General features: G+C 34.8%; 2 protein-coding genes across 2 annotated transcripts; one reads left to right on the top strand and one right to left on the bottom strand.

Annotated features, from left to right (window-relative positions):
- LOC109946487 (zinc finger MYM-type protein 1-like) lies at nucleotides 5043-7433 on the top strand. The gene has a single exon (XM_020554503.1). It carries the CDS (start codon nucleotides 5043-5045, stop codon nucleotides 7431-7433), a length of 2391 nt encoding a protein of 796 aa, XP_020410092.1.
- LOC18790671 (protein FAR1-RELATED SEQUENCE 5) lies at nucleotides 11988-14543 on the bottom strand. Its single transcript, XM_020554508.1, has 6 exons — nucleotides 13884-14543; nucleotides 13351-13743; nucleotides 13122-13305; nucleotides 12525-13033; nucleotides 12357-12425; nucleotides 11988-12107 (listed from the first exon to the last, which is right to left on the bottom strand). The coding sequence occupies exons 1-6, from the start codon at nucleotides 14541-14543 to the stop codon at nucleotides 11988-11990; spliced, it is 1935 nt and encodes a 644-aa protein (XP_020410097.1).

The raw sequence follows: 15984 nt of genomic DNA on the forward strand, positions 1-15984 counted from the left end.
GTAAAATATCATACAATGTTTTGTATGATTGCAATTCTGGTATATCTGGGTTGATGAAAAGCAAAGTTGAAATGGTTCTATTTAAGACAGTTTGTCTTGCATATTGATAAATAAGAGATTAGATTTGCTTTTGGTGAAGATATTTGAGAATGATTAATAGAAAGAATGAGAAACAAATTGCATACCTTGAAATTCTTTAACTTTATGCTTGTAAAAACCACAAATATAGGCGAGACTAACTGTTGTAAAGCTTTCACATTGAAAGTTTTTGTTGTGTCTGTTGGAAAAACAATAATGAGTTACAATTTAAAATAATTATATATTAACAATATCAATAAAATAGATACAAACTGTAATACAAAATACAGTAAACAACAACAAATAAAATCAACTTGGATTCGAGATAAAGGCTTGCATATTTGATATAGTGTCCTAAAGATAGTAATTTCACCCCTTCTCGGTGCTTGAAGTTCTACAGGTGGCTGCCACCCAGGATTCAACTATTTGTATTCTAAGCCATAGCACTAAGATTTAGAATCTGGCGAACTTTGTTTGTTTTCCTCTCAAACAATGTGAAATGCTTGTAGAATGCTTTTTTAGTGTAAAATGAACGATGCTTTGTTTGATTTAAATAAACCTCTGAAACCTTATCAGAAGAGTCACAACTGTTAGAAAACAGTTAATTAGACTAATCCAGATTAAAAAATTATTAATTCGAAACTAAAAAAATTATTTTAAATCTGAAAGTGCCAAGTGGGCCCAAGGCCCATCTTTTTTACCATTAAATATTATATATTTTTATATAATATTCAAAGCCCAAATCGTTTTTGAAACCCAATTGGGTTCCACTTGGCCTACTTCCATTTACTATGTGTGGGACTTCCACACTTATAAAGACCTCACTCTTTCTACTTCCAACAGTGTCACCCCATAAAGTGACTCTAATTTTCTCTCTTTTGTAGCAACAGAGGAATAAAAATCAATTTAATAATAAAGCTAACAGGTTGACAATTTATAGATTTTTGTTAACAGTTTTACCTTATATTCTCAATGTGAATTTCACACTTTGTTTCAAGCCTCTTGTTGTCAACTATTTTGGTTTCCAGATCTTACACAGCAATGATGCGGCACAGAACATCTTGCAATTTAACAAAATAGCATTATAAGATTATTAGAATATGCAAAACCTCATGTACTCAAAACGTCATTTAAAAAAACTAATTGTATGTGTATGCAAATTGCTACATGTTAGAATTGAATTATCATTTATCCGAGAGGATATGTGGTTGTAATCAAGAAAGTAGAAACGATGTGTTGGAATTGTTGGCTGAATATTCAATAATTTTTTGAAAACCGTTCTTGCATTAAAGATCAATGATGCAACATCTGGAACAACTTGGAATGACGGTTTGCTCTTTGCGGTATAAAAATAACTAATGTCCTAAACACATGCAGTCTCTATCCTTGAAGCCACAAAGTCATAATCAATATCTCTAATTATTGCTTGAATCGCATCTCCCTGCATCATAATCAGTCTCTATCCTTAAGACTTGTGTTATGTGTGATTGATGAGTTGAAAGATTTGACAATTATGTGTGTGATGGGTTGAAAAAGTTATGGAGTGTGACACTAATTCATCGCATCAAGTTTTACATTCATTCTAAGCATGTAACTAGGTTAAGCATTCATTGTTCCAAGTTTTGGTATACGTATGGTTATTTATGCTAGTTATCCTATTCATGGAGGGTTGTTATACGATGAGATTATATAAATCCATCATCCTTTTGGTCTATTCTCAATCTATTCAACTTCTTTAATGAAACCCCAACCCTACTCACCTCCTTCAATGGAACCCCAATCTCACTCACCTCTGCGACCACAACCAAACCTCCAACTTCCCCAAGAAGAACATCCAAACCAAATAATGAACTTGGTTTTCGCTTTCTTCGGAACCATGTATATATTCAGTCTCAACTACAATCAACTTGGAAATATTAGTTTTGAGGAGAAGGAGAAATGTATTTGTACACTAGAAGATAGTCTTAGTAGGTGTATTCCTTTAAACTACAAATTTGTAGTGAGTGTCACTGTGGAGCTCACATTAGGATGATCCTTCATGTTTGGTTCACTCAAAAAATGCTTCACTATTTATTTTTATGGGGTATCTTTACCTTCTTGTTGGGGATATATAGGGACATTTTGAACTCAACATAACACTATTTTTCTTTAATGTGTGGGGTCTGCAATGTAGTCATGATCATCATATTCTTGGACTTATTAGTACAAGAAAACGATCACATACTACTACATAAGTTACTTACATACAATTAGCTTAATCCTAGCTTAATTAGCTTTTAAAACTCCTCAAACTCAAAGACACAATTAGCAAGCAAAACAAACAAGGAAACGATTACATCCTACCGAACTAGCTAAGCTACATAAATAAAATCTCGAATCCGAAAGACTATAAAAATGACTCACATATTTTAATGTTAGAAATGAGAGAGAGAGATTGTAGAGGTTCAAGCGAACAACTCAAGGATTTCAACGTTCGAGTGAGAGATCATGGAAGTTCGAGCAAGAGATTATAGAGGCATGACCGAGAGATTGCTAAGGCTATTGAGCAAGAGATAGCGAACGTTCAAGAGATCACGGAGGTTAAAGTGAAAAAGTTAAGGTTAACACATATCCAAAAGGAAAGATGAAATACAACAACAACAACAACAATAACAACAACAACAACAACAAAAACTTCTTTTATTGGGATGTTTCTTCAAATCTTCAATTTCCGCTGTCAAATAAGTTCTCACTTTTCCTCCATCCTAAAATCATGTTCATAATAAAGTACAAAACAAAAAAGTTATAGAATGAGACATTAATTCATCACATTAAGTTTTAGATTAATTCTAAGCATATTGATGTTCGTGTGCACAAAAAAAAAATGTCAATGGCTTAAGAGAAATCAAATCATAAGGATGGAACTAAACACATAAACATTTTATGCTCTAAACACAAGATACCATTTGTTCCTATTTTCTTAAATAAAATATATATTGGAATTCTTTTTGAATTGTACACTTATCAAATTCCAAAATGACTTAACATAAGAAACTATTATATTGATGGGCTCCATCTCAACTCAACTAAAGAGATTTTACACAAGTTAGTCATAGTGTCCATAGGTTGCAATGGCATGACCCAATGAGAAAAGCAAGACTAAAAAAAAAAGTGAAAAATTATGGTGCTTTTTGGTCTGCCATCAGAAAGAGTTGGTACGTACGTAACTCTTGATGCTCATGTAGTGCAGCCCAATACTTGCATAATTAATAGCTTTGTATCCAAGCGAAACGAGGATCCAGTCGGTTTTCCTCTCCTCGCTCACTAGGGTCTTAGGTCTAGGGAGAGAAGACAAACATTTTTTCGCTTCTCGACCAACCAATGGTATTATAGAAAATAGTACACTTGTGCCATTGCTGCTTTTTCTTTGCCTCTTTCTCATTATTATTATTATTATTATTATTATTATTATTATTATTATAGCAATAACAACACAATACACAGCAACACCCAAAGGAAGTGTGGCTTAGTCCTTCAGCTGTATGCGCAAATTGTTCTTACACACAGGGGCGGATCCACAGAGGAGCAAGGGTGGTCAATTGACCCCTGCAACCTCTGAAATCCTCCATTAGAGCCGCCCAAATTGACCCTCGCAAGGTGCTCGATGAAATGCCCCAATGGGGCAAACTCTTGTGCTGCTGTGCAGCTGTGGAGAGCTTGCGCGCAGCGCGCATCCTTTTTTTTTGTTTGGTCGACGTCAAAACGACGTTGTTTCATTTAAGTGATTTTTTTTTTTTTTGCGCCCTCGACGTCGAAACGACGTCGTTGCACTTAAGGTTTTTTTTTTTGCGCGCTATTCTTCAAAACGACGTCGTTTCACTTATACTTTTTTTTTTTTAATAACACCTGGCCAAAACGACGCCGTTTTGACACATGTTAAAAAAAAAAAAAACACCAGCACAGCAGCCCGATACCCATCAGTTTCAAAACTCATTTCTTCTTCTCAATATCAAATTCTCTAACCTAAATTCCAACCTCAACTAAAACAACCAACCTCCAATCCAATTCAATGGTGGCTTTCCCTCCCCCCTCACAAATCAGTCGGTGGAGGCAGTAAAGTGGCGTCGGCGGTGGGCATTGGGCAGCAGAAAATTGAATAAGTGCCTCCAAAATTCAATTTGATTTCAAAGGTGGATTTATCCCTCAAATTTGAGAGTATGTTATCCTATTTTCTTTATGCTTTAATTAATTAGTAAAGATTCTTATATGTTAGTGTTTTTTGATTAGTTGTTGTTTTTTGTTGTTGAGATTTTATTTTAGTTTGTTAGTTTGAATAAACTAGGGCTTTTATGTTAGTTTGAATAAATTAGAGGTTTTGGTTTTGGTTAGTTAGTTTGAATAAATTAGGGTTTTATTTTTATGTTAGATTATATGATTATCTTGGTTAGTTTCAATTAATTAGGGGTTTTGATCTTGGTTAGTTAGTTTGAAAGTATGTTATCCTATTTTCTTTATGCTTTAATTAATTAGTAAAGATTCTTATATGTTAGTGTTTTTCTTGATTAGTTGTTGTTGTTTGTTGTTGAGATTTTATTTTAGTTTGTTAGTTTGAATTAACTAGGGCTTTTATGTTAGTTTGAATAAATTAGAGGTTTTCGCTAGTTAGTTTGAATAAATTAGGATTTTATTTTTATGTTAGATTATATGATTATCTTGGTTAGTTTCAATTAATTAGGGGTTTTGATTTTGGTTAGTTAGTTTGAATAAATTAGGATTTTACTTTTATGTAAGATTATATCTCTTGGTTAGTTTGAATAAATTCAGGGCCTCTAGTTTTGGTTAGTTTGTTTGAATAAATTAGTGTTTTATGTTAGATAATAATTGGTAAATTTGATTAGTTGTTGGATTTTATTTTGGTTAGTTTGCATAAGTTATGGCTTTTTAATATTGTTGATGTTTGATTGGTTATTTCTACCAATACAGTTATGGAACGATACTTTAAGAGAAGGTTCGCATCAACTACTTCTAGTTCGGATAATGTGGGTAGTTCGAGTTCGAGAGATGTGGATATTTCTAGAGATGTGGATAGTTCGAAAGAAAGTGAGTTGAAAGATATCTTAGCTAATCTTATTGCAGACCCTGGACTTCGACCTCAAATGTTGGATTATGATCCTAACATTAGAGACGAAGTTCGAAGAGCATATCTACAAAAGGGTCCATGTCAGCCCAAGGATCACACATTTCCACAAACTGATCTTTCAGGGTATGATCGACGCTTTAATGTCAAGTGGTTTGATGAGTTTGATTGGTTGGAGTACAGTATTAGTAAAGATGCTGCATTTTGCCTTTATTGTTATCTCTTCAAATCCAATTTCAGAATTGGTCAAGGGTGTAGCGACGCCTTCACAGAGATGGGTTTTAGGAATTGGAAGAAGAAAGATAAAATTAGGCAACATGTTGGACCTGTTGGAAGTGTTCATAATCAATCTAGACAGTATTGTGTGGATCTTATGAATCAAAAGCAACACATCCGAACAGTTTTGATAAAGCAATCAGAGCAAGCTCGTATTGATTATCGTATTTGCTTGACAGCTTCTCTTGATTGTGTGAGATTTTTATTGAGGCAAGGTCTTCCTTTTCGTGGGCATGATGAGAGTGACACTTCAAGCAACAAGGGGAATTATTTAGAGCTCTTACAGTTTCTTGCTGATCATGATGAGAAAGTGAAGGCCGTTGTGTTAGAAAATGCTCCCGGGAATCTCAAGTTAATAGCTCCAACAATTCAAAAAGATCTTGTGAATGCTTGTGCCACTGAAACTATTAAGAAAATCATCAAGGATATGGATGGTGCATTCTTCTCTTTATTAGTTGATGAATCACGTGATGTGTCAGTAAAAGAACAGATGGCGGTGGTGTTTCGTTATGTGGACAAAAGTGGGGATGTAATTGAGAGGTTTGTGCGCATTCAACATGTTAGCGATACTACATCAAACTCACTCAAGGAGGCTATTGACACATTGTTTGCAAGAGAGGAATTGAGCATTTCCATGCTAAGAGGACAAGTATATGATGGAGCTAGTAATATGAAGGGTGAGTTCAATGGTCTTAAAACACAGATTTTGAGAGAAAATCCTTGTGCCTATTATATTCATTGTTTTGCACATCAACTTCAATTAGCTCTTGTGGCCGTGGCAAAGGGAAATGCTGATATTGCCACTTTCTTCACATCTTGCAATAGCTTGGTTAATATTGTTGGAGCATCGTGCAAGCGTCGTGACATTCTTAGAGAACAACTACAAAAGGATGTTACGGAAGCTCTAGAAAAAGATACTTTTCCAACAGAGCGAGGCTTAAATCAAGAAACTTGTCTCAAGCGTCCCGGTGATACACGTTGGAACTCACATTATGGTACATTACTTAGTATCATTTCCATGTTTAAATCTGTGGTGAAAGTGCTCAAATTTATTATTGAGGATGGCTCCACTGATAATCTAGGTGAAGCAAATAGGTCATTGAGAGAAATACAATCTTTTGAGTTTGTATTTCACCTATTTTTCATGAGATCTATATTGGGAGCCACAAATGACTTGTCACAAGCATTACAGAGGAAAGACCAAGATATTGAGAATGCAATGACTTTAGTCAAAGTTTGCAAGGACCAACTACAACACATGAGAGAGAATGCATTTGAAGCCTTGCTTGATCAAGTATCTTCCTTTTGTGCTAAACATGATATCTTTGTTCCAAACATGGATGATGCATATGTAGCTCAATGGAGATCACATCGGAGAGCTCCTATAATAACACACCTCCATCATTATCGTGTGGACATCTTTATTCAAATCATTGAGTGGCAACTTGCGGAATTAAATCGTCGCTTTAGTGAGGTAAATACTGAGTTACTTCTTTGTTTGACATGTTTAAGTCCAGATGATTCATTCATAGCTTTTGACAAACAAAAGCTACTTCGTTTTGCTGAATTTTACCCTCAAGATTTTAATTCCCGAGATCTCTTGGCACTTGAAGATCAACTTGAGATTTATATTACTCATATGCGTACGATGACTGATTTTTCTCAATTGAAAGGGATTGGTAGCCTTGCAAGAAAAATGGTGGAGATAGGGTTGCATAGAACATATAATTATGTTTATTTGCTTCTCAGATTAGCCTTAACTTTACCGGTTGCAACTGCTTCTGTGGAGAGAGCATTTTCTGCTATGAATATTGTGAAAGGTCCACTTCGCAACCGAATGAGAGATCAATGGTTGAGTGATAGTTTACTTGTTTATATTGAGAAAGATGTGTTTGCTTGTATTGATAATGAAACTATAATGCTACGTTTTCAGAATATGAAAACTCGTCGTGGACAATTGTAATGTGGTTTTTTTCTATGAATTATGAATTCTAATATTATCGTTTCATTTTTATGAGTATATTTTGTATAAATTTTTTTCACCTTTAGACATTGACCCCTGGAAGGAAATATCCTGGATCCGCCACTGCTTACACAGTAAGATAATATCTAAAATTCTTTAGTTTTTACTTTTAGATTGAAATACTATGAAACATCTCACGAGATAGAGAAGAGATATGATGTTTTTTTTTCCTTAGTGACTTAGGCAGTGAGGTGACCGTAGAGAATTCTTATAGCGTAGTGTGTACACGTAAGCCACGTAAGAAATTAAGGTGTGACCGATAGTGAAAAAGCAAGACTGTATAAAACTATGTGAAAAAATTACGGTGCTTTTTGGTTAAAAGCATATATCTAGGTTAAGCACTATTATTCCAAGTTTTGGAACGTATGGTTATTTATGTGGTTTTAGCTTATTTATAGAATGTTGTTTTATGACGAGACTATATAAATTCATCTTCCCTTTTGGTCTCTTCTTAATCTATTCACCTCATTCAATGGAAACCTAACCCCACTCACCTCGTTCAATAGAACCCCAACCTCACTCACCTCCACGACCACAATCCAACCTTCAACTTCCCCAAGAAGAACATCCAAACCAAATAGTGCACATGATTTTCGGTTTCTCTAGAACTATGTATACATTTGGTATTAACCACAATCAACCTGGGTGTTTGTACACCTGAAGATTGTCATATTATGTGTGTTCTTTACTACAAATTTGGAGTGAGTGCCACTCTGGGGTTCATATTGGGATGATCATTCTTATTTCATTTTATTGAGATATTTTGAATACATCAATAATAAACTTTTTCTTTGCACCCTTTTACGGGGTTTGTAGTGTTGTTATGGTCATCACATTCTTCGGGTTGTTGCAACAAGGAATGGCTGAGAAATTCCAAATAATCTTCATGGTGTCGAAAGCTGCACGAGCCGAGGTTAACACATATCCAAAATGAAAGCCTAAATACAAAAAAGACGCTTTCTTTATTTGGATGTTTCTTCAAATCTTCCATTTATGCTCTTAGATGAGTTCTTTCTATTCCTCAATCTCAAAATCATGTTCATAATAAAGTACCCAACCAAAAAAAAAAAAAAGTTATGGAGTGAGACATTATTCATCTCATTAAATTTTAGATTAATTATGGGGATCTTCATTATTATACCCAAAATATTAATAAAAAATAAAAACTCATACGGAATGCACTTTAGGAACACACATAAAACTCATTTACTACATAAGAAATTGATGTTGAAGTTTCTATAAATTATGTGACTGCCACTGATTGACTTAAAAGAAGCTAAAAAAAAAAACCCAAAACAAGCCTAGCCTAGATTTTAAACCCAAACAATTTATTAAAATAAACCGTAGCAGACTCTTTATTACCCGTCTTCTCTAACACTCCACAGGATCTCTGCAAGCCTAAAACTCCATAAACCACCAAGCTTCATCTTGTTTCAAAAATCACCACCACACCTAACACTAATCCCTACCTACAAAACTACGAAAAATACAGAGAAGTAACATTAAGAACCATTAAACACAAAAAGGAGAAAATTTTCAAGCAGAAAAGGCTTCAAAGGTAAGACCTTTAAAAACCACACATTTTTGTTAATGGCTGTCATGTTTCAGTCTAGTATAATAATATTGCTAGTTTACTATGTTGCTATTTCTAATGCATGTCTACCAAAGAAAAGATGAAGAAAGAAGAAAATATACCAACATCTAAACCAAAACGCAAGCCCTCATCATCCAAAAAGAAAACCAACCAGAAGCTAAAAAGATGGGATAACCCGAACTATGTGTAGATCAAGAGCAACATGCTCACTTTTGCAACAACAATCGACAACATCAAGGAGAAACTTCAACAACGGAAAGATGTCTTGACACTGCTATCAAAAACACCTTTTTGAACACTCATCGAAGTATATCCAGAAAAGGTTAACAAAGGTAGAGTGCATGACGTCTAATTATAGCAACGTAAGATTCATATAAGAATATAACACAAAAATGAGGAAATTCAAGTTCCATGATGGTGACAATGAGATGAAAAGCCAAATGTGGCTGAAATTTTTGTCTTGCCAAACAAGGCAAGAAGCTTCCAAGTACAACAAACTCATCAAGGTCGGAGTTAGATTTTGTAAAGAAATACTTCAAAGGTTATTAGAAGATAACAAAGACTTCAATTGATAAGTGCTTGAACTTTGCATTTGAAAATGAAACATAAGAGGGTCCTGTGGATATAACAAGATTGATATTCCTACAACTCCTCATAACCGAATCTTCTGTAACTTTGGTTGTATACTCGCTTGGACCTACACAACTATGATAGACACCTTAAAAGAGATGGAGAAATATAATTGGGCTCAAGGAGTTTTGGCCTACATGTAAACCACTACTAAGCACAAATTTAATTTAATTTTTCATTCTCTATTTAAACACATAATCAGAAGAAACCAAAGACAAACCGCTTTTCCTTAAATTATTTGCATTTACATTTTTAGGTTGAGATTTGTTTGACATCCAACATTAGGACTAATTCAGTTCATTCGATTGAACTTCATCATTTTGGTGTGTTCTTTGTTTTCATAATTTACTATATGGTTGAAAAAACTTTTTTTTTTGTTGAGAAAACAAACAGATACATGCATCTGTTTACCAAAATTTATATGCAAGGAACTCATAACTATTAATGCAACACAACTACAATTGTTCTTGAAAATAAAACATGTTTAAACGACAATAATGAGCAAATTAGGTCATATAAATTGATTTCTTTGAAACTATAACTCAAATTAGGGGCATACTAATTCTTTTCTTACAAAAATGAAACTACAATCCTAATTTGAAATGAGAGTTAGAAAGAGAGGGAGAGAAAGAGATTTTGTATCTTAACATTGATGAATAATTTGTTGCGCAATTAAGGAAGAGAATTTGGGAGAGAGCAAATCAGAGAGACACCATAGAGCCAACGAGAAAGAGAGAGATGAGATCGTTTTCAGGTGAGAAAATCAAACAAAGACCACTGAGCCAACGAGAGAGACAGAGAGAGCAGTGGGAAAAAAACAAAAGTGATAGACATGCCATATGATGTATCTAGAAGGGTCATTTTACAAACTTTTTAAAAAAGGGATCATTTGACCAATATTTAATGGAGCCGAGGTCAAAGCTGCTAATCTCCCCAAAAAGAACAACAAAAGAAGGCAAGACATCTAATCAGAAGACGGTGGGACATTAGTCTAAATTATAATGTGTGTCAATTTAAGATTACCCGTTAACTTGTTAAGCTTATGGACATTTTTGTAATGTTACAAAAGAGTTGGATGGAAAAATTATGAGAAAATTGATTGCTTGGAAGGCATTCGAACACCAACCCACTTTTGAAAAGAATCACCGCCTTTTCCAGCTCTACTATCTTCATTCTTTTAATGTGAATCAATTGGGAGCGGATCCGCTGTCCCCAAATTGGTGTCCCCCTCCATGTCCCCTCTCTAATTTGCTGACACGTGTCAATTAACATAACGAGGAGTTAACTCCGTTAATTTTTTTATTTGATAATTTTAAAAATTAAAAAAATTAAAAAAATTAAAAAAAATTAAAAAAATTATAAACTGCCCAAAATAACCCAGCAGCCAGCTAGCGTCCTTCCTTGCTAAACCCAGAGCGTCGTCTTCCTTGGGGTCTTTTATCTGTTTGGCTATCTTTGAAGAATTTGTGAATTAAATGGTTAATTGGAGTTGAATCTACTGCTGTTATGACATAGAGATTTAGTTATTTGGAGTTTAACGATATTCACGAGGTGATGGTTTTGCTCTGTCGCCAACAACCTTCAAGAGGCAGAGGAGAGGAACCATCACCTTGGATGGTTTTACTCATGCTCTTTCACGGCTTCCCATACCAACAAGTTTTGATGTCGTCAAAAGCACCAGTTTAATGACTCTGCCTCTTCTTCCGTACCCTCCTCCTCCTCCATCATCAGTTTCTGTTGTGACCAACCAAGCAATGGTGGCAGTTGAGTTTGAGTTAATTAAACCTTGTGAAGGAGAAGAGAGGCTGATGGATTTGAACACTGCGGCTGCAATTCTAGAAGAAAAAGATCTGCTCCAGCAACTACAAGGAAGTGCCCCTACCCCTACCCAATTAATGTCATAAGGTCTGAAGAAGTTGCATGCACAATGTGTTTGACAAAATGTTGCAGCGAGATGTATGCATTTTGCCAGTTTATTGACTTACTGAAGATAAATCTTTTTTCCCCTCATGAGGGAAAGAATGAAATATAGTATTGTTCAATACTTGTCCTACCACTTAACAACGAGCAATATTCAGTTATAATTGATTCCATATAGTCGCTGGTTTTGTTCCAATAATATATGACATCAAATGCCCGTTAAAATTGTCATACATATGAAGTCTTTAACAATACAAAAGGTAAATATATGCTTGTTCCAAATGTCATAACCAAATATTCTTAAATGAAACTTGGAGTCCAAAAGAAGGAAAAATTCTTCAACATTCTTCTCATTCAACATCTTGGACGTCCATATCATGTGTCTTGGCACTACATGTCAATTCAGAGCTCAGCAGGTCTAGTCCTTCAGAGCTCAGTAAGCTTAATTCTTCTTCTTGTGGTAACTCTGCCTGCATATATGTGTATACAATGAAATAAGTTAGTACTCATTCACAAGAAAACAAAAGGTAGTAACAATTGCAAGGAATTACCTGCAATAAATTCATCATGCTAGTTGGACCTTGTTGATAGTTGCTCAAAGTATTGTGGTTCTTATGTAGTATTGCTAGTATATAAGTTAAGTCAGTAACATAGTTAACATTACTTGTGAAATGCCATAGATAGACACCAAAAAAAGATAAATTTAACTTAGACATTACCTGTGAAATATCCATTGTTGCTTGAGATTGGGTTGGCATGTGAATAGTCTCATTGTGAGAATCAGGTTCCTAACATTATTTCAGAACCATAAATTTTAAAATTAGTTAAAATAAAACAAATATTAACAATCATAACTTTTAAATAATAAAAAATATATATTAAAATACATGTTCCAATAGAGCACATTCTTCTTTATTTCGAAGCTTTTTCTTCTTTGTGAGCTTTTCCAAAGCATTCTTTGGCCTTTTAGAATTGCCAACAACTTTGGTCTTAGTTTTGATTCCTCTAAATTTAATGATATCATCGTCAATACAAATATACTCATTAAGCTTAGATGCACTGGTAGTTGTTGAGATCGCCTGAGTTGGTTCTTGACTTGCTTTCTTCTTCAAACACGCATCCACATCTCTCAACGTATTGTTAAGTCCTAATATAGCACTTTCATATGCATCTTTTGACTCTGATGCTCGTGTTGCTAACTGAGTATGCAACCGACATAATTCTCTATAACGCCTGACAATTTCTACTTTTGAGTCATTTTCACTTGAGACATTGCAAGTAAATTTTGCACTCTTAGCCTTAATATTTTTGGTCCATCTCTTCAAGATATATTGAGCTGGAATACTTTTAATATTTCTTGTTGAGAGGACTTTTAAGGCATGTGCACACAAGATTCCTGCAAACTCATACTTCTTACAACTACATAAAACCGTATTATCTATTGAGTCAAATGTGACTGTGTTTGATGATGCTTCCAATCTCACCATTGAATTTCAAGACACAATCATGAGCTTTACACAACTCATCTAGAAACAACTTAAACACTTCTGGTGTATATATATTTGATGCATGCTTTAATATTTCCACTGGAAATGACAATGCAGGTGAACTTTGACTTGCTCTAAATTCAGCTTTCAACTCTTGATAACGATGATCTTCAACTAACCTCTGAAAATGTTGAAAAAATCATAGCAAATCATATTTATAACTAACATACTTCTTTAAAGCACTATTCATGCTTTCACTGCGTTGGGTAGTAGTAATATCAGCACAAAAAGTTTGTCGCCCATAAACTAATGCCCATTGCTCCTTTAAATTAAACAATCGCCTCAACCAATCATTATCCTTGAGATTATATTTTTCAAGCATGTTATTCCAAGCGTTTATAAAATCATCTTCATCTTCATAATCATATATGCATCTACAAAAGTCTTTGGTAAAATTTTTGAACTTCTCAAAAGCATTGCTAAGATGCTTGGCTGCGTTTTGGTATATGTGCCAAATGCACAAACGGTGACATGTTTCTGGCCCCTCTGAAAGCAACGCTTTAGCCATTGCTGCATCTTGGTCTGTCAGAATACTTATTGATTTTTTTCCAGACATAGCCTTGACAAAAATATCAAATAACCAAATAAATGTGTCAGCTAATGCAGCACCGAATACAACAGTTTACCTATGACTGTTGACACCAACAAACATTGCAAAAGGTCTTCCGTCTTTATTTTTTCTATAGGTCGTAAGCATACCACATCACCAAAATAATCATAATCCACCATCATCCTTGCATCAGCCCAAAAGATATTAGTAATCATATAATCTTCATCCACTTGTATAACATAAAAGTAATTGGGATCACTCAATTGCATTTGTTGTAAATATTCTAACAGGCCCCCTGTATGTCCTACCCTCATTTCTCTTGTACGCTTTGAACATAAATAATTTTTATAATCTACAGAAATGAATCCAAGATTCTGACGTCCACCAGCTTGTCTACTCAGAAGTTCTAGAGTTGCTTTTGGAGCAATCCCCGAACTATCAGCCATATCAGCTTCAACTATTTGTGCAAGAGACATGTTCCTATGTGACCTAAAAAATGGGGTCTTACAAGGACTAGAAGTAACATGCGTATGCTCAGGCACAAACTCAGTAACACAATACTTATCATTTAGCCGACAACTAATTTTCATCCTTGCTAGACATCCAAATCTTGTCTCAGCACGATGAGATTTCACACTGCCATCACACTTATTCTTTTCACGCTTACCTTCAGCAGAGCAAACAAAAAGTCTGTCTCTCAACTTCCTACATTTCTCTTTATGAAATTTACTTCGTCTAATACTAAAGAGAACACCATATGCATATGCATTGTAAACTTTAAAGGCTTCTCCTTCTGTCTCAAACTCCATGCTTATTATAGGAATTAGTTTTTTCTGCATGTTAGAATGAATCAACTCTATGTTTTCGTTACCTTGTGTAGTTTCTGATAACTTTTCTTCATTACTTTCACTGCCTGCAAAAGCATTGAAGTCCACACCTGTTTAAAAAATTAGCTTTAGACTTGCTTGAGTTCCATCATCGTCTCTGTAATTATTTTCCCTGTTCATGTCCTTGAGAAAATTGGCAACACATAATTTATAAGATTTAAATTTCTATATATAAAACAATAATCATAAAATAACAATTAATTTAATCGAGACAGGGATTGATTATTATATGTTTCCAATACATATGGCTTTGCTCACCTCCATCCACGGGGCTTTAACAAAAGGTATAATCGATTGGTTTAATGGTGCTGCAATTTCCAAACAGAGATTGGGAGGGAGGAGAATTGGGTTTTGCAAGTGTTTGAGAGTTGATGGTGGAGAAGATGCAGAGATTATGAGGGAGGAGAGTGGGTATGGCTGGTTTTTGCAAGGAAGACGATGCTCACTGGCTGCAATTGGAGAAGAGGAGAAGACTCTCGCGGAGAAGACGACGCTCGTTGGGTTTAGCAAGGAAGATGACGCTCGCTGGGTTTAGCAAGGAAGACGACGTTCACAGGGTTTTGCAAGAAAGACGACGCTGGGTTATTTGGGCAGTTTTTAATTTTTTTAATTTTTAAAATTGTCAAATAAAAAAGTTAACGGAGTTAACTCCCTGTTATGTTAATTGACACGTGTCAGCAAATTAGAGAGGGGACACCAATTTAGGGACAGCAGATCCGCTCCCCAATCAATTACGTGCATATTTATACAGCTTCCACTATAACTTTATTTGTTTCTTTCTTTTTTCTCCATACTTATCTTCCTTCTCTTCCCTCTACACTAACTGTTATGCTCCAACTCTCTTTGATTTTCCAAAACAAAAAACTCGCTCACCTGCCACTAGGGGTGGCAATTTGCGATACGACCCGTTACACGATTCGAAACCCGCATGGAAATAACACGACACGAACCCGCACGATTAAAATACGGGTCACTTTTGGGTCAACCCGGCAGTGACTCGTTTATAAACGGGTGGGTTTCGGGTCAACTTGCCAATCAGCTAAAACACTTGTTTAACCCGTTTATTAAACGGGTCAACCCGCTAACCCGATAAAATACCTATGTAACCTGCCAACTTGATACTTGTTTAACTCGTTTATTAAACGAGTCAACTCGTTAACCCGCTAAAATACCTATATAACCCGCCAATCCTCTAAAATACTTATGTAACCCACCAACCCATTCCTTTGTTTTTTTTTCTTTTTTTAAAATAATTTTTATAATTTCTCATTCTCAATCTTTATATAGAGAGAGGCAAAATACAATAATTATTTATATAAAAAAATAAAAAAAATGCAATTTCTTGATTAATTTTATCAAAATT

The sequence above is a fragment of the Prunus persica genome, chromosome G1, assembly GCF_000346465.2.
Source record: "Prunus persica cultivar Lovell chromosome G1, Prunus_persica_NCBIv2, whole genome shotgun sequence".
NCBI lineage: Eukaryota > Viridiplantae > Streptophyta > Magnoliopsida > Rosales > Rosaceae > Prunus > Prunus persica.